We start from the raw sequence: 22081 nt of genomic DNA, 5'->3' as shown, positions 1-22081 counted from the left end.
ATTTGTAACTTTTGCAAATCTGCAGTCCTGGAAGTTAACACAGTTCAATTCTCTGGTGTCCATTTTAGATGATAGACAGCGACTTAAATCTCTCCTCTTTCATTGCGTGGTTGCTGTTTTTAAATGCAGTCTTTGACTTCACAATAGCTTTTTGTTAACCACACACCTCTGCAGAGCCACCCGTCTTTGTAAAGCGGCTGGAAGCCACAACGATTTGGAAGCAGGGAAGCACCGCTCGCCTGCAGTGCACCGTCAAAGGATCTCCCGAACTCCACAGCACCTGGTTCTTGAATAACAGTGAGCTGTCCACTGGTGGCAGACACGCTGTCGGTCTGAAGGACAGTGTCGCCACTCTCGAGATACACGATGTCCTGTTGACTGACAGTGGAAACTACACCTGTGAGGTTCTCAACGAGTGCGGGTGTGAAAGCTGCAGCATTAAAGTAACAGTGAAAGGTGTGTCGAGTTTTTGGCAACAAAAGGCCCAAGTCTGTGCAAAAACACATATAACCGAACTGTATGTTCCCTTTAGAACCTCCGTCATTCAGAAAGGAGTTACTGTCCACCGAGGCAGTCAGAGGGTCGGTAGCTGTGCTGGAGTGTGAGATTGCAGGCTCTGCACCGCTCGAAGTGTCTTGGAAAAAGAATAAGAAACGCCTGTCCTCAGATAAGAAGTACAGCATAGTGTCACAGGGATCGCTGGCCTCTCTGGAGATCCAGTCCTTTGAGAGCGCTGATACTGGTGAATACGAATGTGTCGTATCCAACGAGGTTGGGTCAGCAACCTCAAAGTCAGTACTTAAACAAAAAGGTTAGTGGTGTAAAAAAGGACTTTCATTACAGCGTCCCACAGTCTGGCAGGTGTTGACATTATGATACCAATCGTGTTGTTTCAGAGCCACCTGTGTTCTCAAAGAGGATTGAGAGCGCTACAGCAGTTTTGGGAAATACAGTGAAATTACAGGGAACCCTGAAAGGTTCAGTTCCCATCACAATTAAATGGATGAAAGACTCTGAGCTCCTCAGAGATGATGATCCCAACATCAAAATGTCCTTTGTGAACAACATCGCTAGTGTTTCCTTCTCATCTGTTGAGCTGAAGCATGGTGGGAAGTATACTTGTCTCGCTGAAAATGAGGCAGGACAGCAAAAATGTGAAGCTATCTTAACTATTCAAGGTTAGAAAACATTCCCATTACAAATGTCTTCAGAGTTCAGATCTAACTGTTTGTTAAGTGTAAAATTCAATGTGTTTTAGAACCTGCTCGGATTTTAGAGAAAGCAGCCTCCATCAGCGTGACTGCAGGCGACTCTGCCACGCTGGAGTGCACCGTCTCTGGAAGCCCTGAACTCAAAGTGAAATGGTTCAAAGACGGCAAGGAGATGATCGGTGGTCGTAAATATAAAATAGCAGTTAAGGAGAACACTGCCATTTTAAAGATTCTCGCAGCAGATAAAGGTGACACTTCCGAGTACAAGATGGAAGTGTCCAATAAAGTTGGAAAAGACGAGTGCACGTGCTCGGTTACAGTTATAGGTCGGTTTTAGTCAATAAAACATCATTAATATCAATTTGTCCGATCAGCACAAGTGGAGCTTGTAATATGTTTGATATACTTCCCTACACAGATCGTGCAGTTCCCCCGTCCTTCACCAAAACTCTAAAGAAAGTGAATGGGAGCATTGGCAGTAATATCACGTTGGATTGCAGGCTTGCTGGATCTCAGCCGATGGCTCTGTCTTGGTACAAAGACAATAAAGAAATCCACAGCGATGCAAAATATAAGCTTGATTTCAGTGAGAGTACAGCCTCTGTGACAATAACTGGCCTGGATCAGAGCGATGGTGGAGTTTATACATGCAAAGCTTCTAATGATGCTGGAGAAAAAGAAACCAGTGGTACTCTTTCCATCAAAGGTCAGAGAAGCTGCATTACCTCAAGTTAAGCAGTAGCCATTAGAGATCAGCACAGGCTTAGTGACAGGGTGTGAACTGATCTGCTGTATTTCTTCCCAAATGCCTCCAGAACCTCCAGCCTTTACCTCGAAACCTGAATCTCTTGATGCATCCCCGGGATCACACGTTGTCTTAAAGTCTGACTTTACGGGATCGGCTCCACTTACCGTTAAATGGTTCAGAGAGGAGAAAGAGATTTTCACTGGGGGAAAGTATTTCATAAAGAAAGACTCCTCTTCCAGCTCCCTGGAACTTCATTCTGTGAAACCCAGTGACTCTGCCAAATACACATGCCAAGTATCCAACGACGCTGGGAAGGTTGACTGCACTGCAGCGCTCTTCATAAAAGGTGCAGAAAAGCTGCTGCTTTCGTTCTTTCTTTAAAAAGTGTTAAAAAGCTGTTTTCCTTTAATTAACCTCTTTATCGCATCTATAATTGTTACTCTTGATTTACAGAAGCCCCAACATTTACGATGAAGCTTGAACCTTCAAAGCTGCTGAAAACAGGACAACCTCTGGAGTTGTCCTGCAAAGTGCAGGGCACTCCTGTTATTACTGTCACATGGTTTAAAAATGGCTCAGAAATGGTTTCAGACCGCAGACACAACATGACCTTCGACGGCTCGTTGGCCACTCTGGAGGTTGAGAGTTGCTCTGTAGAGGATAGTGCAGATTACGTCTGTGTGGCATCCAGCGAGGCCGGCAGGGAGCAGTGCAGCAGCTCAGTAACAGTGAAAGGTTGGTTCACTCTTCACCGGTCAAAGACTCCGTTTCCAACACCAAGATTAAACCTGGTTCAAGACGCAGGTCTTCATCTAGGTTTAGTTTGTGAAACTTGCTAATTGATTTTACTCTTGTTGCTGTCCTCAAACTTTACATTTGTTTCCATCTAAAGTCTGGTCCACATGGGTTTCTCACATGTTCGGTGCTGCATGCATTATATGGACGTCAGTGCAGGGTTTAGTTACTCTCCATCAAAGCAGAGACTCCCAGAAACAGTATATTTGTAAGAAGCTAGGAGGGGTTTCTGGCCTGACTGTTGGTGTAACTGGTTGTCAGCCATGTTATTAACAGCTGACCTTTTCGTACAGATGTTTAATGGACAGACTGCATTAACTGACAGTGTGAACTTGTGTTTTGAATATGCCGTGCCATGCTAACCCTATAAATCAAAAATAAAGAGCCAAGCAGGTTATTCAAATGCTCTGAAATGTCCATGTTTTATGAGGGTGCGTTGGCCCTTTGCCTCAGCAGATGGTCTAAAGAAATAAACCCATGACACATTACCTGTAACCCAAGGATTACCAGTCATTTAAAAACCACTGTCTGCTACAGGTTCACTGTTACTCAGAAAACCTAGAAACTAGAGTTTAAAGGCTAAATGAACTCTGTGGACCAGACTTCCCACATCAGACTAGAATTATTTCTTCATGCCTGTAAATGTAATTTTATTCTCTGTTTTGTAGAGCCTCCATTGTTTGTGAGGCCTTTTGAATCAGCTGAGCTTGTTACGGAGTCTGAGATTATCTTGGAAGCAATCGTTTCAGGTTCCCCTCCATTTGAAATAAGCTGCTTCCTCAACGATAAGCTGATCAGAAATGACAAAAGACATAAAATCAGCGTGGAAAATGATACAATCACTCTTCAGATCTCACACTGTGAGGCCGGAGACGAAGGAACGTACAAGTGCACTGTTTCAAACGATGTTGGGGAGACATCTTGCTCTTGCCAGATTTCTCTAAAAGGTTTGTGGCGGGAGAGTTTGCCTCGCTGCATGCGTCCACTTTCATTGCAAAGGTTTAGGATTTCAGTTTCATTTAGACTGCCTGTGAATGATGACAACATATGTGTTTTCTCACTAGAACCACCATCATTTGTTCAAAGACTAAAGGATATGTCCTGTATTGTGGGCTCTGAAATCTCCATGAAGTGTATGTTGTCTGGGTCACTTCCCATGACTTTGTCCTGGATCAAGGACGATCGTGAGCTTACGGAAGACGAGCATTTTAAGATGTCCTGTGAAACCAAAAGTGCCATGTTGAATTTGAAAAATGCTCAGTTGTCACATGGCGGGAAATATGTCTGTCAGGCGCAGAATAAAGCCGGGACCCAGAGATGTGCCGCGGTGCTCATAGTGACAGGTTTGTACGATGTTCGTGGGTCTCAATCGTCCGCTTTTGCCTTTGTGTCGAGCTCGCCGCTTCATCTGTCGCATGCAGCGCAGTGATCAAAACTAAGTTACCTTTGAATCATTTTGTTATCGCAGAGCCAGCAAGTATTTCAGAGCACCCAAAGTCCATCAGTGTAACCCATGGCGACCCAGCCAGACTTGAATGCAGGTTTTCAGGCACTAAACCGCTGAAGGTCAGATGGCTTAAGGCGGGAAAGGAGCTGCCGTCAGGACAGAGATACAGAATACAGAGCACAGACACGAGCTCTGTGCTCAAGATGATAAAAACAGAGAAGAGCGACGGCGGTGACTACACTGTCGAAGTTTCAAATGTTGCTGGGCACAGTTCCTGTGACGCATCAGTCACAGTCTTAGGTCGGTTTGCCCAAAGCTTTGTTGAATCTGTTTGCAGTTCTTTCTACAGTCACCCTGACAATGTTTTTTTCAACTTGTATGTAATAGATCAGATTATTAAACCGTCCTTCACAAGGAAGCTGACAGAGACTGAAGGTATAAAAGGATCGTGTGCTCATCTAGAGTGCCTCGTGTCTGGTTCTCTGCCGATGACGATACAGTGGTACAAAGATGAAACAGAGATCCAGACTTGTCAAAAATATAAATGCACGTTTTTCGAAAATGTTGCTTTCCTGGAAATCGGCTGTCTCGACAGTAGAGACAGTGGGAGCTACACTTGTGTGGCTGAAAACGAGGCAGGATCTGCCCAGTGCTCCGGGAGTTTGTGTGTTAAAGGTTTGATCTCATGCATCATCAGTATTTTTTCAGTTTTTTACAGACTTGTGTTGTATGACAGCATTTTGGGGCTTTTCCACCAACAGAAGCACCACGCATTCTTGAAAAACCGGACTCCAAGAATGCGTTGCCTGGATCAAAGGTTAGGTTTACTCTTCGTGTCTCTGGCACACCTCCGCTCGCCATCAAATGGTTTAAAAACAAAAAAGAAATCCTTCCGAGTGCCAAGTGCTCTGTAATCAAAGACAACACTTCAAGCTCCCTAGAGCTCTTCTCTGCCAAAACCTCTGACTCTGGAGAGTATGTCTGTGAAGTTCAGAACGCTGTGGGCTCCGCTTCATGCAAGGCAGCGCTCTTTGTAAAAGGTTAATATTGGAGCTTCATCCTTTTCTTCACTTTGAAAATGATGACCGTCTTTAAGTCGCTTCTTCATGTATTTATTTCAGAGCCCCCATTTTTCACTGAAAAACCTGAAGCGGTGTCATTAGTGAGTGTCGGAGGCAGCAAGGTGTTTGAGTGTAAGGTTGCTGGTACCCCAGAGATCTCCATGAAATGGTTCAAAGATGGAGTTCAGATTCGCCAAAGCCTCAAATACAAGATATCATTTTTTACCTCTGTTGCCGTTTTAGAGGTTTGTGTAGTTAGTCAACAAGACAGCGGGAAATACTTCTGTGAGGCCTCCAACGAAGCAGGCACAGAGAGTTGCATTTTTGAGCTTGTAGTGAAAGGTTGGTTTTCTTTTCTCTGTTTATGTGAAAATTAAGATCAAGTTGAATGCTAAGTTCTGTATGTTATTATTTTTAATTGATCCAAAGGTTTCTTTAGAGCGCTTTGCTTTGTTATTTTCAGAGCCTCCGTCATTTGTTGAAGAGCTATCATCTCTGGAAGTCGTTAAAGGTTCCACGGCAGCGTTTGCTAGCAAAGTTGCAGGAAGTGCTCCGTTCAGTGTCACGTGGTCTAAAGATAAAAAGGCAATTTTATCCAGCCAAAAGTACATTATTGTTGATAGTGAAAATGTGGGCTTAAAAATCCAGGACTGCGACGTGGATGATGTGGGCACCTACCAGTGCGTGGTAGCCAATGAGGTTGGGAGCTGCTCTGGCTCGGTGGTGTTGTCTCTGAAAGGTTGGTTTTATCGATGACTCCACACTCAATGTGTTATATATGCTCTGGTATTACAACAGTGTCTTCTCCCTGTTAGTGCCTCCAAAGTTTATTGAGAAGATAAAGAGTGTCTCCGCTGTTGTGGGAGATGCTGCAGTGTTTCGTTGCTCTGTGGAAGGGCCCCTGCCACTCTCTGTGCTATGGAAAAAAGATGAAAACTGGATCCAAGATGATCCGAAGATCAAGCAAATTTTCCAGAACAAAGAGGCCACTCTCAGGGTTCTTGCTTGTGAGGCTATTCACAGGGGGAAATATACCTGCCATGTTGTAAATGAGGCTGGGCAAGATGTGTGTTCAGCAACACTGACTGTGCAAGGTACATTTACTTCAAGCAGTTTATCTAATATTAGGCTGATTTCCAACTACACCAAGAAGTACATTTACTTCTTCTCTTTTTGGCATCTTAGAACCACCAACGATTGAAGAGAAACCGGAGGTTGTTAAAGTGACTTGTGGAGATCCAGTTAGCTTTGAATGCAGGGTAGCTGGAACTCCTCATATAAGTGTGAGATGGATCAAAGATGGCAACGAGCTCCATTCGAGCAGAAAGCATAATCTCTGCTATGGGGGCAACCTCAGTAGACTTAACATAATGTCCTCTCAGCTGGAAGACGGTGGAGAGTACATGTTTGAAGCCCAAAATGCAGTTGGGACTTGCAGATGTAAAGTGAAGCTGGTTGTTTTGGGTTGGTAGACACCTTTCACTCTTGGTTTACAGCTTTACATGTGTATTTACCACAGTACAAATAGAAGACACGGATATTTGAAGGTTTTCTCTGACATTAATTATCTTCTGCTATCATTTTAAACAGAAGAGTTGATTCCTCCCACATTCATTAAGAAATTAACAAACATTCAAGGAATCATGGGTTCAGTGGTGACCATGGAGTGCAGAGTAACCGGTTCGCTTCCTCTGACTGTTGAATGGAGCAAAGGGAAACAAAAGATTACAGAGAGCTCCAAGTACAAACTTGTACACACTGAAAATAGAGTCTTGCTGGAGTTAAAACTTACTGGGAGTGTTGACACAGGAGAGTACTCCTGCAAAGTTACCAACAAAGCAGGCAGCTGTGTGTGCAGTGGAGTCCTCACAGCTAAAGGTTAGCATTCAAAGTTTATGGGTTTATCAGCTCACGGGCTCTTAGTCACATATCATCATCATTCTTCTCTGTTGGTTTTAGTGCCGCCAAGATTCATAGATGAGCTTGAGTCTCAGGCTGTTATTCCCAAGTCTGACGTATTCTTCAAAAGTGTCTTTGAAGGGACGTCTCCGTTTATGGTGAAATGGTTCAAGGATGGCATCGAACTCATCACTGGGCCATCGTGCAGAGTTAGACTGGAGAAATATTCCTCCTCTGTAGAGCTCTGCTCAGTGGGCACTCTGCAGTCTGGGATTTATTCCTGCCAAGTTAGCAACGAAGCAGGCACGGCGAAAAGTGCGGCACAGTTACTGGTGAAAGGTTGGACTATTCTTTTTTTGTCCACCATCATCGCCATGCATTTAACTCCATCTTTTTTCTCCATTTTTCACAGCTCTTCCCTGTCTTCATGTGTCTTTTCTTTGCTTTATTGCCTTCCAGAAATATCTGTGTTATTTTCAGAGTCCCCTGCCACAGCAGCCAGTCATGTGTCTGCATCCTCCATCCGTCCCATTACTGCTCAAGTGCTACTTTATGCTGAGGATAGTAACTTGATATTTTTCTTACTTTGCAGAACCACCTCAGTTTGTCCTGAAACTGCCTCCCACTACGTCTGTGAAACAGTACGAGGGACACTGCTTTGAATGCAAGGTCACCAGTGTACAGTCTCTGAGAATATGCTGGTACAAAAATGACCAACAGATAACTGATGGAGGCAACTATAAAACAATGTGTGTTGACTCAACTGCATACCTCCAGATCTCCAATGCAACATTTGACGATAACGGAGTTTACTCTTGTGAGGCTCATAATGATGCTGGCAGTGCAAGCTGCAGCAGCGTTCTCACAGTTCAAGGTCAGCTTTTGAGTGGAGACTTGGCTTGTGGATTTTGCCTCCTCTGAACATATGTTGCATGAGGAAAAGGATAATTCCCTGTGTTGGAAGCTTGGATTCGCTGTTTCTTTCTGCAATCGTGTCTTTTTTCTTCAAAATCAAATTTGTCTTCCAGTATGTTGGGGAACACGATGTAACCTACTCTCCTATCATGAATATTAGGACTCTCATCATGAGCTTTTCTTTTTCTGTTTAACCCTCCACAGTATTTCTATTGGTTGAAACTGTCCGGATGAACTGCTTGCTTCGTGTTACGTCTTCATGAATGCTTCATCTGTTAATATATCTCATTGTATTTTCTAGAGTCCCCCTCCTTTGTTAAAACTCCAAGCCCTGTGGAGGGCATAAAAGGCAAAGATGCTAGTCTGCATTGTGAGATGTCTGGCACCCCACCCTTCCAGGTTAACTGGTACAAAGACAACAGGCCACTAAAGGAGGATAGAAAATGCAAGATGGTCAATGTGGGCAGCTTTGCTACACTTCATATTATAAAGCTGGAGCAAGATGACGCTGGGCTTTATGAGTGCAGGGCGTCGAACAATGTAGGAAGTAAATCGTGCCAGACTGTCATTACTCTGAAAGGTTAGTGTGATATTAGTGGTCATTTCCTCAAAGCTTGGCCACGTGCGATCACCTCTCCTCATCTGTGATCTTTCCATCACTGTTCAGAACCACCAGTGTTTGTGGAGAAACTGGTCGATCGGTCAGTGAGACTCGGTCAGCAGCTGACGCTGACAGCTACCGTGCACGGCTCGGAGCCACTGACTGTGTCTTGGGTTCAGGACAAAGATCATATTCTCAGAGAAGATGACAACAGGAGGATCACCTTTGAAAACAATGTGGTTGCTCTCGTAGTGCCCCAGGCTGACTCAACCACAGCTGGTAAATACACCTGCCAGCTGAGGAACGACTGTGGAGCGGTCGAGTCGGTCTCTCAAGTGACGGTTCTAGGTTTGTAGAACTCCAAAGTTAATTGCATTACCATTGCAATTAATTACCAGGATTTCTTTAGCCTAATGCGTTCTTGCATAATCTTTAGAACCTGCTGCTATCGTGGAAAGCCCGGAGCTGTTGAATGTGAAGTCAGGAGAAACTGTATCTCTTGAGGTAACAGTATGTGGCTCACCAGAACTGAAAACTACATGGTTCAAGGGCAACAAAGAGCTCTCTGCTAATGCAAAGTATCATCTGAGCTTCAAAAAGCAGCTTGCCACCCTGAAGATTCTGTCTGCTGACAAAGCAGATGCCGGAGAATACACACTACAGGTTACGAACCACGTTGGAACATCCTCTTGCAAAATTAAGCTCACAGTCTCAGGTTTGTGTTTTTTGTGTTCGCTGCCGATTTGTGAGCTTGTCTTCTTCTTGTCTTCTTCTTTTTATAAGCAATCAGCTCTCCATGTTATTGTTTCTTTACAATAGATAAGTTGATTCCACCGAGTTTCATAAAGAAGCTGAGAGATACCCACCTTGTTGTGGGTAAGCCTGGTGAGATGGAGTGTAAGATTACCGGTTCTACTCCTTTAACAACTTCCTGGTTCCATAATGGCCAAGAGATAAACAGTGGGCCAAACTATGACATTAGCAGCATGGATAATGTGCGCACGCTGAGAATTCCAGTGATTAAGACGTCAGATTCTGGCAAATACACATGTAAAGCTGTGAACGCTGCAGGAGCCAGTGAGACAAGTGCTTCAATGAATGTGACAGGTCAGTAATCCAGAGACCAGAATATTTTAAACATGGTTTCCTCAGCCAGGATCAGAAGTTTGGTTACAACAAATCTTTTTTATTTGAATCTTTTTATTGGAAATCAGAACCACCATCTTTTTCTGAAACGCCCGAGGCTCGAGAAACGTTGCCTGGCCAAAGTGTGTCTTTCTTGGCTAAAGTGAAAGGCAGCATTCCCATAAAGGTCAAATGGTTCAGGGGAGCCAAGGAAATGCAGCACGGGAGAGGCTGCGAGATCTCCCTGAAGGACGACGTCGCCACGCTGGTGCTTCATAAGGTTGAAAAGTCTCATGCAGGAGAGTACACCTGCCAGATCGTTAATGATGCAGGAAAGGAGAGCTGCTCAGTTTTTCTGTTTGTAAAAGGTTTGTTAGCATTATATATGCCCGTCTTACAATTCATGCACTGATTTTTATTTAACTGACGGTGGACTTACCCCTCTCAGAGCCAGTCCACTTTGTGAAGAGGCTGAGGGACATTTCCATTGAAAAGAACAAGCCTCTGAGGCTCGAGGTCACATATGCTGGAACCCCAACTGTAAATGTAACCTGGGAAAAGGATGGTAAACTCATCCAAGCCTCTTATCTGCACAATATGATCACCACAGACACCTCTTGCATCCTGGAGGTTCTGAACTCTGAAAGGATGGAGGCAGCTGGTAGATACTATTGTGAGATAGACAATGGAGCTGGAAGTGACAAATGTGAAGCACAAGTTACAATCCTAGGTAAAATGATTGGTTGTGCATGTAAATGTGGATCCCTCTGTTTTTCTTATGGTGACTTATGACCATACATTCATTAATTTGGCCATTTTTTTAAACACATTTTTCATTTGTATGTTTACACATCTGTACTTAAACTAAACCACCCTGATGTCTCACTTTAGAACCACCATACTTTGTTGACAAGCTGGAGCCAGTGGAGGTAACTATGGGTGAGGCGGTGACCTTAGAGTGCAGGATTGCAGGAACTCCTGTGATCTCTGTCGCCTGGTTTAAAGAGGATGGAAAGCTGCGCAAGTCCAACAGTTGCTCAATGGACTTTGCAGATGGCGTTGCCACTTTGCAACTGTTCAAATCTACCAAGTCTGATCACGGTGAATATATCTGCAAGGCCGAGAACCGGGTTGGTTCAGCCTCCACCAGCTGTAGCGTGACTGTGAAAGGTGATGCTCACGTTCACTACTTCATTTTTCTACATTAATGAAGAATGAATGAAGCCTGGTGTGACTGTCAATATTTTAAAGACATTTTTCGAGCTGTTTTGTTGAGTTACAAGGAATCTTAAAAGTCAGCAGCAAGCTTTAATCCAGGTTCATATTTAGAGGTTTCCCACCTTTCAGACAGTCAAAGGAGCTTGCAAAGAAAAGCGTCTGGACTTCTTTAAGTTGCTTGAAGACGTTTCAGCTCTCATCCGAGAAGCTTCTTCAGTTCTAAGGTCAAATGGTGAAGAGTCCCAGATATAAGCCTAGTGGGAGTTTCCCCCCACAGAGGGACAAAAGGACCCCTGATGATCCTCTAATCGCCTGAGCCAAGGTGTGAAACTGGGCGTGGGTCCCAATCAGCCAGAGTTTCGGGTGAGCTCATTGTGAAACCTGGCCCCACCTTATCATGCGAATTCCTGAGGTCAGATGGCCCCTGATGTGAGTGGGCGTTAAGGCGTCTGGGGAGGGATCTCAAAACTGGATTATAGATGGCAGAGAGTTGGTGTCGTAAGCCCCGCCTCTGTTCAAAGATGGTCGCTCACAGTGGACATAGATGCTTCTTTCACTCCTCTTTCAAACCACCTTGGCTCAGGCGATTAGAGGATCATCAGGGGGTCCTTTTGTCCCTCTGTGGGGGGAAACTCCCACTAGGTTTATATCTGGGACTCTCCACCATTTGACCTTAGAACTGAAGAAGCTTCTCGGATGAGAGGTGAAACGTCTTCAAGTAACTTAAAGAAGTCCAGACGCTTTTCTTTCCAAGCTCCTTTGACTACGATGACCTGGATGCCTGAGAACCTTCACAGACATACACCTTTCAGACAAGTACTGCAAAAGAGCAGCCGGGACCCGCTGTTGTTTAGGAACACAGTATTTAGTCATCGAGGTCTAAAAACTGATCTTAGTTTATCTCCAATATTTCATAACCTCCATCACCTATTATTATTAGATGGCAGCATAACAGGGGAAGCGTGAACCAAACCATTGTTTCTCAGAACCAGCTTGCCTGGCATGATGTTGAGACTGAAGATATACTTGAAACACTCAGAGGACAATTCCCATGTTTATGTAACATGAGTAAGTGAATAATTCATAGATGCCAGTCATGTCAGAAAAGGTGGTGCACGAACCGACACGTTTCCTTTGTCTGATTCCCAGATATCCTTCTAATTACTGATGCTGTTGAACGTAGCTGTTTCCTGTGGTCTGCGGACCAAATGCACCTACATTTCCCGAGGTTCAGATTGCAGCACAGAGATTGGCCCTTGGCTGTGGCTTCACCTAAACTGTGGGACATTAGACACTCTCAAAACCCACCTGAAAACCCTCTTATTCTCTTTTAAACCAGAATAAGTTCTGATTACTTTTGTGCTATTTCTTACTCAGATCTTCTCGATTTATATTTACTTTCTTAAATTCTGTTGTCTTTCGTCATCTTTTTATGCCATTTGACTTTTCTTTTAGATGTTCAGCACTTTGGTGACCAGCTGTTGTTTTAAAAGTGCTATGGAAATAAATTTGACGTCCTGTGATCTTGTGCTTGCCAGGAATAACCAGGATGATATTTTAGGGTGTTTTCAGTGGCTGGCTCTGCATTTTGTAGGTCTTGAAATAAGGATTTACTAAGCTTTGAGAGATGCCTGAAACCAACGCTGTAGTGGTCAGATAATGGTCTTTTTCATAGACAGGAGATTTTTGGTCAGAATCTCTGATGTTTAGTATTTCTTTGCTTTTGTGTTGTTTGTATGTTGTCTCGTGTGCTGTGCCAGACTGTTTTCCTGAAGCTGTGGTAAAGGCCCAGTGGCCTGAACTCTTAAATTGGAATCTCAAACGTCCAATGCCACTGCATGGCATGATTTTCGTTCTTATTTTCTTCCCCACTAACAGAGCGCAAAGTTCCTCCAAACTTCACCAGGAAGCCTTCGGAGTCCATGGTGGATTCAGTGGGTAAGACCGTAAAGATCGAGGGCCGCGTGTCCGGCTCTCAACCTCTGACCGTCTCCTGGTACAAGGACAACAGTGAGATCCGCGCCTCGGACAAATATGATATCAGCTTCAAAAACAACATGGCCGTGCTGTGTGTCAGAGGCTCCACGGGCTCTGACGGTGGTGTTTACACCTGCGAGGCCTCCAATGAAGCTGGCAAAGCTTCTTGTAACGTTTCTCTCACAGTAACAGGTAGGACTCTGTCATTTAGGGTTTGATCCTTTTCATCCATGCAGCTAAAGCTGATGTGACTCTACAGGATGTTCTTATGGCACTAAAGATTAAAACCTGACACTTTCATTGTATTAAAGTAATGTTTGGGTAATATTTTACTATATTTGGGTAAAATTATGACTGTTTTCAGAATGAAATACAGTGACTTGTTTTGCTAGCATCCATCCAGATTTTGGATGAGCTTCAGTTGAACAGTTCACTGTTTGAAAGGTGAGTATTTGTAGTCATCCTGTCGGTTCTTGCACCACTTCTCCAGAGACTGGCCAGGCTCCCAAATTTGATGTTCCTCTGGAACCAGTGACTGTGGGTGAAGGGGAGAAGCTGAGCCTCCAGTGCCACGTCACCGGCTCTACTCCAATAACCATCCAGTGGATGAAGGACAGGAGAGAGCTCGTGTCCAGCGGAAACACCAAAATCTCATTTGTTGGTGGAACGGCCAATCTGGAGATCAGCCAGGTGTCAAAGACGGATGCTGGAGATTACCTGTGCAAGGCCAGCAATGCAAATGGCACTGACTTCTGCAAGTCTAAAGTCACTGTAAAAGGTAATCAATCTGTGGTTCCAGTTTTGTGTAATGAACACATTTTGTCTCTCCACTGCACGGTGGAAAAAGTTTACTGCAGTGACGCTAAACCAACATTACTACAAAACTTTGTTTTTAAAGTAGTTTTATGAGAAATGCAGTGTTTATTTCTTTCTGCTGGTTATGTGTTTCACAACATTTAACTCTCTTTCAAATCCTTTCAGATAAAGGTGCCAAGGCCACACCCGCTGAGGCTGCTGCCCCGGCTGCAGCCGCCCCGGTCAAAAGGCTCGACAATCTGTTCTTCATCGAGGAACCCCAAAATGTTTCTGTCACAGAGAGTAAGCACGAGGAGCCAAGGCTCTTTTTGCTTTCATTCATTATCTCTAGAGGTTTCCATTTTGAACTAACTTTGTGTATTTCTGATTTTGGCAGAGGGTACTGCAACCTTTATCGCCAAGATTGGAGGTGACCCAATCCCCAGTGTGAAGTGGATGAAGGGCAAATGGAGACAGATCACCCCCGGTGGTCGAATCTCCATTGAGCACAAGGGCCAGGATGCCAAACTGCAGATCAGAGAAGTGACCAAGTCTGATTCTGGTCATTACAGATGTGTTGCCACCAACAAACATGGAGAAATTGAGAGTGGCGCTGATATGGAGGTGACCAAAAAGGAGGACATGGGAGAAGTGGGAGACTTAAGAACGAGGCTCAAGAAGTAAGGCATTAAGATATGGTGGCAGTGTGAAATTCTTTTCTGTGCAATGACTCTTTTATCAAAGCCTAAAGGAAACAGAAGAGCAAACATCTGGGAGATATCTGCTGCAGAGAAAAATCTGATCGTGTATTTTCTATTTTCAGGACTCCTTCCAAGCAGAAGAGTCCCAAGAAAGAAGAAGAGGTCAACATTGTAGAGCTGCTTAGAGGTCACGACCCCAAAGACTATGAGAGGATCCTGCGGGAACATGGAATCCATGACTACCGTGCCATCCTGCAGGCCGTGGAGTTCCTGAAGAAGGAGAAGGAGATGGAGACTGGAAGAGCGGTAAGACAGAAAGTGTCAGCACAGATGACCGGACATCGTCCCACATAGCTGTGCGAGAAAGCAGCAGAATTAATATCACGGTTCAGCTTTACAATCTGTGAGCAGGAAGGATGGAGACAAAAACTTTACCTCTAAATTCCACCAAATAAAGGGCCAAATGGCCCTCAAGTCTCTGGACTGGTAACACACTTCTGGGGTCTCCAACATTTTGGCTTAGCTGTGGAGCAGATAACATTTTACCAACTTTAGTCTGCAAAGACTCACTACCAGCAGCTTCTTAGTGTGAGTATTTGGTCCCATATTTAAACTAAAACCTACTTTGGGCTTCTCCAAAAGTTGATTGTGTTCACCTGGACGTAGCATTTTGTGGGAGAAACGTTTCGTCACAGGTGACTTCTTCAGTCTCAGCTGACTGCAGCTTTCAATCTTATAAACATGGGCTTATACTTTGGGGCTTCTTAGTTTGAGTTGAGAGCAGCTGAACATAGTTGATGCAGACAAATAAGGCAGAAAAACAGGCATTTTACATACACTTCTCCTTTCCAGAGAGAAATTTGGACATGGCGAACATGATCTCTCCATATTTTTGCTACCAAGCCAACTTTATCTGTAAAGCTTTAAAACAGCAAGTGCTGACCAAAGAGCCGAGAACAGAATAATGCAAAGTTAAACAAATTAATAATAATAATAATAAAAAAGCACGAATGAATACCATGGAAACATGGAAAACGTTCACTGAAGCGACTCTCACAGACTCGCCTCTGTCCTGCTGCAGGAGGTCGAGCGTGGGGCACGAGTCGAAGAAGAGGACATGGCCCGACTCATCGAGCAGCTAGAGGGACGCGTCAGCATGGAGGTAAAAGCACCATCTGATTATGAGGCCATTAAAAAAGAAACATCGTGTTTCAGTATATAATACAGATAATCAATGATTTGACAATACACAACTTCAGACGTTGATGAAACGGGTTTTTCTTGCTCAGCCCGTCTCTGTGATGGAGGACATCACTGACCAAACCATCACGGAGAACCAGAGCGCCACCTTTGAGTGCCAGATTAAGATCAACTACCCAGAGATCACGCTCACCTGGTACAAAGGCACCCAGAAACTGGACAACAGCGAAAAGTACGACATCAGCAGCGTGGGGGACCGCCATTATCTGAAAATCAAGAACTGCCAGGTCAAAGATCAGGGCAACTACCGCGTGGTGTGCGGTCCTCACATCTCCAACGCCAAACTGACGGTCACAGGTAAGAGTCCCGATGTCTGTCTCTGTGTGTCTGTAACACGTCCTCACGTCCAGCTCTTCCATTTTATTATCAGGAGCTGCTCGTAAGACAGGTAAGAAGGATGAGTCCAAACTAACACGACTCAGACTGACCTCTTTGAACCTGAAGGTTCTCCTCTACCTTTGATTGTGTGTTTGTTTCTGTGTCTTTTATACTGAATCTGATTTTAGTCCAAAGAGGAGTCTTAACACTTAACTGTGACATCAGATCTTCACATTTAAAATGCATATTTCGGAGGCTCACTCTTATTGTCTGGTTCTAGTCGATCAAATTCAGTTCACTAAAAGCATCCGAAGCATCGAGGTCAACGAACGCCACTCTGCCACCTTCGAGTGCGAGTTATCCTTCGACAACGCTACCGTCACGTGGTACAAAGACTCGTGGGAGCTTAAAGAAAGCCCAAAATATAACTTCAGGACTGAAAGCCGACGGCACTTTATGACAATCCACAACGTAACTGCAGAGGACGAAGGTTTGTTACACGGCCAAGTTACTGTTTCCTCCGGAGACACTTTTCTAATAACTAGACCGAAGTTTAGCTGTTTGAGTAGTATGCATCATCTTATAGATTAACATCTGGTTTTAATGGTGCACAATAAAAGTATTAAAAAATAAAAGTATTCTATTCATGTCATTGAATGCATTTAGCCGGTTTAGCTGAAACTTTTACTAACTCACACGACAAACAGCAGCTGAATATCTCTAAGCTAAAAAGATGTTACTGGGCACTTGAAGGGGGCGTTTTCTGCTGTTCCAGAGATTCATAGTAAACACAAAGTTCTTACTGTTTCCAGCACCTTTTGGTATTTTATCAGTTTTATTTATACAGCACCAAAACACAACAACAGTGACCTGAAGGCGCTTTATATCGTAAAGTAGACAGAAAAACCCAACAATCATATGAATGCTTTTAGGGAGAGGGGCAGTAAAAACGTAAAAGATCTGAAATTATTTTTAAGCGGACAGAAGATAAACTGATGATAAAGTAAGAAATAATTGAGAATTTTTAGGAGGGGGCTAGATCCCCTGTAAAATGATTTTTGGTACATGAAAAACTAATCGGACCAAAAGAAGACATGTCTGCTAACCTGGCAGCGTTCTGCCTCAGCTGCACAGACTCAATGCAAAGATGTGAAATCCGAGTAAAGGTGCGGTCACGCCAGCATCGTTTAGTGGATCCTCTGAACCCTGCTGCTCATCGACCCGCCGTCGTGTTACAGCCGAGTTGCTGCCAGAGTTCAGAGCAGCACGTGCACTTTCATTTAGCTTCTTAAACCTTGAGCTTTACTCAGTAATCAGTTTTTATTTTTATTTTTTGAATGAACCGAACAGGATACCGTCGAATAACAAAACTAGCCAGCGACCATATTTGTGTACCAGCAGTGGTGTAGCATATATGACTTGTCCTTGATTAGCTCTGTGAAACAAATTTAACTTCACCTGGACATTACTGCAGTGCTGACGTTTAGAGAGGATTAGCTGGGCTCTCTGGTGTGACCGGCCTTTACCGCGATCTCTTCTGTAAGTGTCTGAGGGACAGTTTGGCCTGAACTCCGTGATGTTTCCCCACCAGGCGTGTACTCGGTGATTGCTCGCCTGGAGCCACTGGGAGAAGCTCGAAGCACAGCCGAGCTTTACCTGTCAGGCAAAGGTGTGTACGTTTTTACACATTACTGACAGCAGCGTGATGTCAGCAGCTACAATAACGCTTCTGTACTTTGTCCTTTCACAGAAATTGAGTTAGGGAGGGTTCCTCAGGGTGAGTATCTTAAAAAGTGCAGCAAATAAACGACAGTAAACCTGAACACGTCTTCACCTGCAAACTCAGACACAGGTTTACGATTTTACAACACGGTCGAGGTCGCACTGGTCATTTCACCGACACCATTTTCACAAGAATCACGGCTCATCTATTTGGGAGGCTCCTTGACGTCTCATTGGTTTGCGCAGTACAGCCGACCACTGCCAACAAGGCTTTCACTGTGACTGTGACTGTGGGGTTTCAGTGCATCATCTTACACGTCACTGTGATTTCAGTCATACCGAACAAGTGTTAAGTTTTACTGTCAGAACATAAAAACAACAATAATAATAGTAATAATAATAGTAATCAAAGTGTTTGTGGCTGAACCTTCAGATGTCCCCGACACAGCCGTTCGTGTGTCAGAGGCAGCGTCTATGCTCGTGTGCAGAGGTGAGTCTGGTTCAAACTGATCAGGATTTCAGTGACTCTGCTCGTTTCTGTCATTTACACGATTGTTTTCTGCCACAAGATTCCTCCGAGTTTGATCACTTTGAGGAGAGAACAGAAGTGAGAGGTACAGCAGTCGCCACTCCCCAAGATCAGCTCTAACCGCCGTAATCTCTACAGTTTGCGTGACGAAACTTTCTGCATTAAACCGTTTTCTTTAACCGTCATCACCCTCAAGTCCATCATCATCATAACCATCATCATCTTCATCACCTTCTTCCTCCTCCTTTAACCTTCATCCTGAGTAACTGTGTGCTTGTTTTAAGCGTCATCTGTACACGACCCGTTATAATATCCCAAATATAATTCAGCTTCATTATCTGAGCTGTGCAGACGACGGTCACGTCAGTGTCTAAGAATCACTTTTCAAATTAATCCTGATATGACGAGATTTAAAATCCAGCCAGTTTAAAGATGTACAGTTCTTTTATTTTATTGTAGTAAAGAATTACAAGTTTCTGACTATACTTATGATTTTTATCACGTTGTTTTCTGAATTACAAAAATGTCAACATTCCTGTTGTAAAATCTGATTTATTATATTCTCATTATGGTTTTGGTTGCCTCTCAGACTTCGCTGCTCAGATTTTAAAAATAAAAATGAGGTTTTCAATAAATAAACAGTAAGTCTGATTTTTGTAAAGCTAAACTTAAAATTGGACTATCTCACCTCAAATTCAGAACTTTGATAAATTAACAGTATTTTCAGGATTGTGGAGTTTCATCTGAAATATTTAAAGGTTTCACGACCTGATCGTCGTCTGCTCAAACATAAACTGTTCACTGATCTGACGTCTAACGGCGAATATCTTTCCGTGGTCACTTTATGAAGTGTAATGACTGTTAACGTGCTGTGGACGTGTTATTGTCTGAACTGCTCATCGGTGCGGCCCACACCCGTCTTCCTGTTTCCCCTGTTATCGTGTTTCGTTGTGTTTTTAGCAGCTTTGGATACTCGACGACCTGCAGCAGCTTTCACGTGTCAGTCGTTCTTTTTCTGAGTTTACATTTTTTTCCTCACCAGAAGAGAAAAAGCCTGCAGAAGAAACTGTTGAGTGGACTGAGGTCGAGGGCAGAGGAGAACTCCCTGAAGGTATAACTGCAAATGTTCTGGCTGTTCATAAAGCTCGGAGCTGAAATATAATGAGGCGCTGCCAATCAGCTGACTGTTATGTTTGTCTGCCCACTTAAATTCCACTTAAATGCTTCAAACACCAACTGCTGCTTACAGAAGCTGTTCTTCTCCTCAGGTGTTACTTCTATGATCCTGCATGTTACCTGTTTTTGTCATGTTTTTGTCTCATCTCTCTGCAGTTATTCTGTTCTTGCCTTCATGCTCTTATTAACCTTCACTGGAGCTTTCCATGCAGTAGATCTGGCAGAGTAGACGGTAGAGCTTTGCTGAAGTAGTTTTAATGTGACCTTTCTTGATCTTTCAAGTTCCTGAGATTCACAGGATGCCAGAGGAGAAACCCTCTGAGCCTGAAGCTCCGCCTCCACCTCTGGTCAAAGGTATCTACAAATGTCTGTTCTTTATATTCTTCTTCGTGTGGTGTTTGTCTTGTTGGTATGTCACATCTTTTCTTTTTTATTTCCATTCTTTATTTTTTTCCTAAATTAATAATAAGAAAGAAACCTTGATGTTCAGTTTAATGTGGTGAGAAATTGAAATGAATGATGATGTTTTAAAGTACCTGAAGCAAAGAAGCTACAGCCTGAAGCCCCTGCTCCACCTCAGAGAGAGGAACGTCCAGCTCCAGAAGGTAATGTTCATGATGCAGTGAGTCACTAAAAATGTCTTATTTTATGTGCTTGTGGGTCTTTATTGGCTCACGTTCTCAACTGTTTATGTAAATGATGCGAATTACAAATCTTTACCAGAAAGCATCATACTTTTACACAAACTTCAGGAAATCTCATGATATATTATATTGGATACATACACTATATTTAAAACTTTAGTCAGGTTTTTGTAGCACAAACTCACCAACTTTAGCATGAATATGAAATTCAAACTATTCACAATTATGCTCTCAAGATCTTTCAGATTTAATGAGTATTTTTTAGGCTTTTTTTGTCTCTTTAATTGTTGTGTGAAGTATTTTCTTGCTTTCTTACAATGCGTAAATAGCATTGAGTTCTTGCTGTCAGGTTTTATGTGTCTCCTCTTTGCCCCAAGCTCTTACAACTCTGTGGTTCCTGTGTTAAATGATGGTAATATTTCTCTGTTAACCTTGAAGAACCAGTAGTCTTCACCCAACCTGAACCTTACCCACCCAAACCAGCAACACCAAAACTGGTTCATTCAGAACCTGAAGTGAAACCCGTGAAACCAGTGGTGCCTAAGCCTGAAGTGGAACCCGTGAAACCAGTGGTACCTAAGCCTGAAGTGGAACCCGTGAAACCAGTGGTACCTAAGCCTGAAGTGGCTCAAATTAAGCCTGAGCTCCAAGAACCAAAAGCTGTCCCCACTAAGAAAACGCCAGAGGCCTTAAAACCAAAAGGTAATGTAATGAACACTTTGTTTTTCTGATGTTCAAATGGAAAGTCATTACATCCCAAGTTCTTCTAGTTTTGTTTCATGTTGCTGTGACCTAAGTGTGCACTTCTTAACATGTTCATATATGTCATGGATGTCCTTTGCTGCTAACCTCTTGATCTTTAAGCATTAACACTGTCTATAGTGTGGACCACACGTGGTGTTTGGAGTGTTTGAATATAGCCTTTAAAAAAGACATTGCTTTGGTGTATAAATAACAAATCTAACAAATTTTGATCATGAAAATACATCTATGGTAAGTAAAAGAATAAACATTCAAACATATAAATGCTGTGCAAAGTGCCAGCTGTAGACAAACTAGCAGAAGCCACAATTCAGCCAGTCTCTACAATGATTACTTCAACAAAGACTGACGCTAGCAGAACAAAACCGTGGTTCAGAGGGTTGGGAAGCTCATCTGTAACCGGAAAGTTGCTGGTTCGATCCCCCAGCTCTCTCTGTCCTGGTCGTTGTGTCCTTGGGCAAGACACTTCACCTACCGCCTACTGGTGTTGGCCAGAGGGGCCGATGGTGCGATATGGCAGCCTCACTTCTGTCAGTCTGCCCCAGGGCAGCTGTGGCTACAACTGTAGCTGCCTCCACCAGTGTGTGAGAGTGAGAGTGAATGAATAGTGGAATTGTGCGCTATATAAATCCAATCCATTATTAAAAGGTAATGAAGGGACATGTTTTTCATGTGTGACACTAACTCTCTTTACAACAAACAAGGCTCAGCTGTGTATTTAATGTACTGTGACTGTGTCTTTCTCTAAGCACTCGATAGAGTGTTGACGCCACCGTGGTTACCAGAAGGTTACTGAACATATACACTGTATGCATTTTTTCCTTTAAAGTACCAAAACCACCAAAGTCAGAAGAACCTGTACTTCACCCAAGTGCAGTCCTTGCTTCTCCATCATTGGAACATCTTCCAACTGAAGGTATAGATTGTTAACCAAAGTCGTGTTGCTTCTTTTTCTCTAATATCATCTTTCCTACTTTGACTTCACTCATTAAGAATGTATCTTTGATTCCATATGAATCTTAATTGTTAGCTGTTGGATAAAAAAATACACAATCTTCTCTTAAGTGCAAGAAACACCAAGACCAGAACAACCTGTACCTCAACCATCTGCACCCAAAGTTACTCCACAAAAAGTTGAAGATGTCCCAGTTAAAGGTACTACAAAGAGTTTGTTGAA

At 43.4% G+C, this 22081-nt stretch overlaps 2 protein-coding genes across 7 annotated transcripts in view; both read left to right on the top strand.

Moving 5' to 3' along the window:
* The window catches only part of ttn.1 (titin, tandem duplicate 1), a 175520-nt gene that overhangs the window by 35535 nt on the left and 117904 nt on the right, over positions 1 to 22081 (top strand). The window contains exons 42-80 of one of the 6 annotated variants that reach the window (XM_076874606.1): positions 175 to 456; positions 533 to 811; positions 897 to 1178; positions 1259 to 1537; positions 1630 to 1917; positions 2027 to 2305; positions 2413 to 2694; positions 3423 to 3701; positions 3819 to 4097; positions 4223 to 4501; positions 4589 to 4876; positions 4963 to 5241; positions 5323 to 5604; positions 5726 to 6001; positions 6078 to 6356; positions 6448 to 6726; positions 6853 to 7140; positions 7222 to 7500; positions 7754 to 8035; positions 8378 to 8656; positions 8744 to 9025; positions 9114 to 9392; positions 9497 to 9784; positions 9892 to 10170; positions 10251 to 10532; positions 10694 to 10972; positions 12899 to 13189; positions 13488 to 13775; positions 13979 to 14095; positions 14190 to 14472; positions 14616 to 14799; positions 15575 to 15655; positions 15783 to 16050; positions 19365 to 19433; positions 19781 to 19852; positions 20032 to 20103; positions 20581 to 20844; positions 21734 to 21820; positions 21970 to 22059. In XM_076874606.1, coding sequence (XP_076730721.1) covers positions 175 to 456; positions 533 to 811; positions 897 to 1178; positions 1259 to 1537; positions 1630 to 1917; positions 2027 to 2305; positions 2413 to 2694; positions 3423 to 3701; positions 3819 to 4097; positions 4223 to 4501; positions 4589 to 4876; positions 4963 to 5241; positions 5323 to 5604; positions 5726 to 6001; positions 6078 to 6356; positions 6448 to 6726; positions 6853 to 7140; positions 7222 to 7500; positions 7754 to 8035; positions 8378 to 8656; positions 8744 to 9025; positions 9114 to 9392; positions 9497 to 9784; positions 9892 to 10170; positions 10251 to 10532; positions 10694 to 10972; positions 12899 to 13189; positions 13488 to 13775; positions 13979 to 14095; positions 14190 to 14472; positions 14616 to 14799; positions 15575 to 15655; positions 15783 to 16050; positions 19365 to 19433; positions 19781 to 19852; positions 20032 to 20103; positions 20581 to 20844; positions 21734 to 21820; positions 21970 to 22059 — 9474 coding nt within the window. The remainder of the gene's footprint in view (positions 1 to 174; positions 457 to 532; positions 812 to 896; positions 1179 to 1258; positions 1538 to 1629; positions 1918 to 2026; positions 2306 to 2412; positions 2695 to 3422; positions 3702 to 3818; positions 4098 to 4222; positions 4502 to 4588; positions 4877 to 4962; positions 5242 to 5322; positions 5605 to 5725; positions 6002 to 6077; positions 6357 to 6447; positions 6727 to 6852; positions 7141 to 7221; positions 7501 to 7753; positions 8036 to 8377; positions 8657 to 8743; positions 9026 to 9113; positions 9393 to 9496; positions 9785 to 9891; positions 10171 to 10250; positions 10533 to 10693; positions 10973 to 12898; positions 13190 to 13487; positions 13776 to 13978; positions 14096 to 14189; positions 14473 to 14615; positions 14800 to 15574; positions 15656 to 15782; positions 16051 to 19364; positions 19434 to 19780; positions 19853 to 20031; positions 20104 to 20580; positions 20845 to 21733; positions 21821 to 21969; positions 22060 to 22081) is intronic. The other 5 variants (XM_076874607.1, XM_076874608.1, XM_076874609.1 and 2 more) reach the window with 5 other exon arrangements.
* On the top strand, positions 16057 to 19358 carry LOC111501526 (telokin-like). Its single transcript, XM_023155052.2, has 5 exons — positions 16057 to 16561; positions 17663 to 17740; positions 17822 to 17848; positions 18227 to 18283; positions 18363 to 19358. The coding sequence occupies exons 1-5, from the start codon at positions 16312 to 16314 to the stop codon at positions 18440 to 18442; spliced, it is 492 nt and encodes a 163-aa protein (XP_023010820.1). The 5' UTR covers positions 16057 to 16311; the 3' UTR covers positions 18443 to 19358.

The sequence above is a fragment of the Maylandia zebra genome, linkage group LG16, assembly GCF_041146795.1.
Source record: "Maylandia zebra isolate NMK-2024a linkage group LG16, Mzebra_GT3a, whole genome shotgun sequence".
Classification (NCBI taxonomy): domain Eukaryota; kingdom Metazoa; phylum Chordata; class Actinopteri; order Cichliformes; family Cichlidae; genus Maylandia; species Maylandia zebra.
This window is presented reverse-complemented; position numbering and strand designations above follow the sequence as displayed.

Excerpts from the sequence above, each read along its gene's own strand:
- LOC111501526 (XM_023155052.2), top strand. The coding sequence starts at position 16,312 with ATGCATATTTCGGAGGCTCACTCTTATTGTCTGGTTCTAGTCGATCAA. Across the intron at positions 16,562-17,662 it reads CGTAACTGCAGAGGACGAAG|GCGTGTACTCGGTGATTGCT; the intron begins GTTTGTTACACG and ends TTTCCCCACCAG. Across the intron at positions 17,849-18,226 it reads GTTAGGGAGGGTTCCTCAGG|ATGTCCCCGACACAGCCGTT; the intron begins GTGAGTATCTTA and ends CTGAACCTTCAG.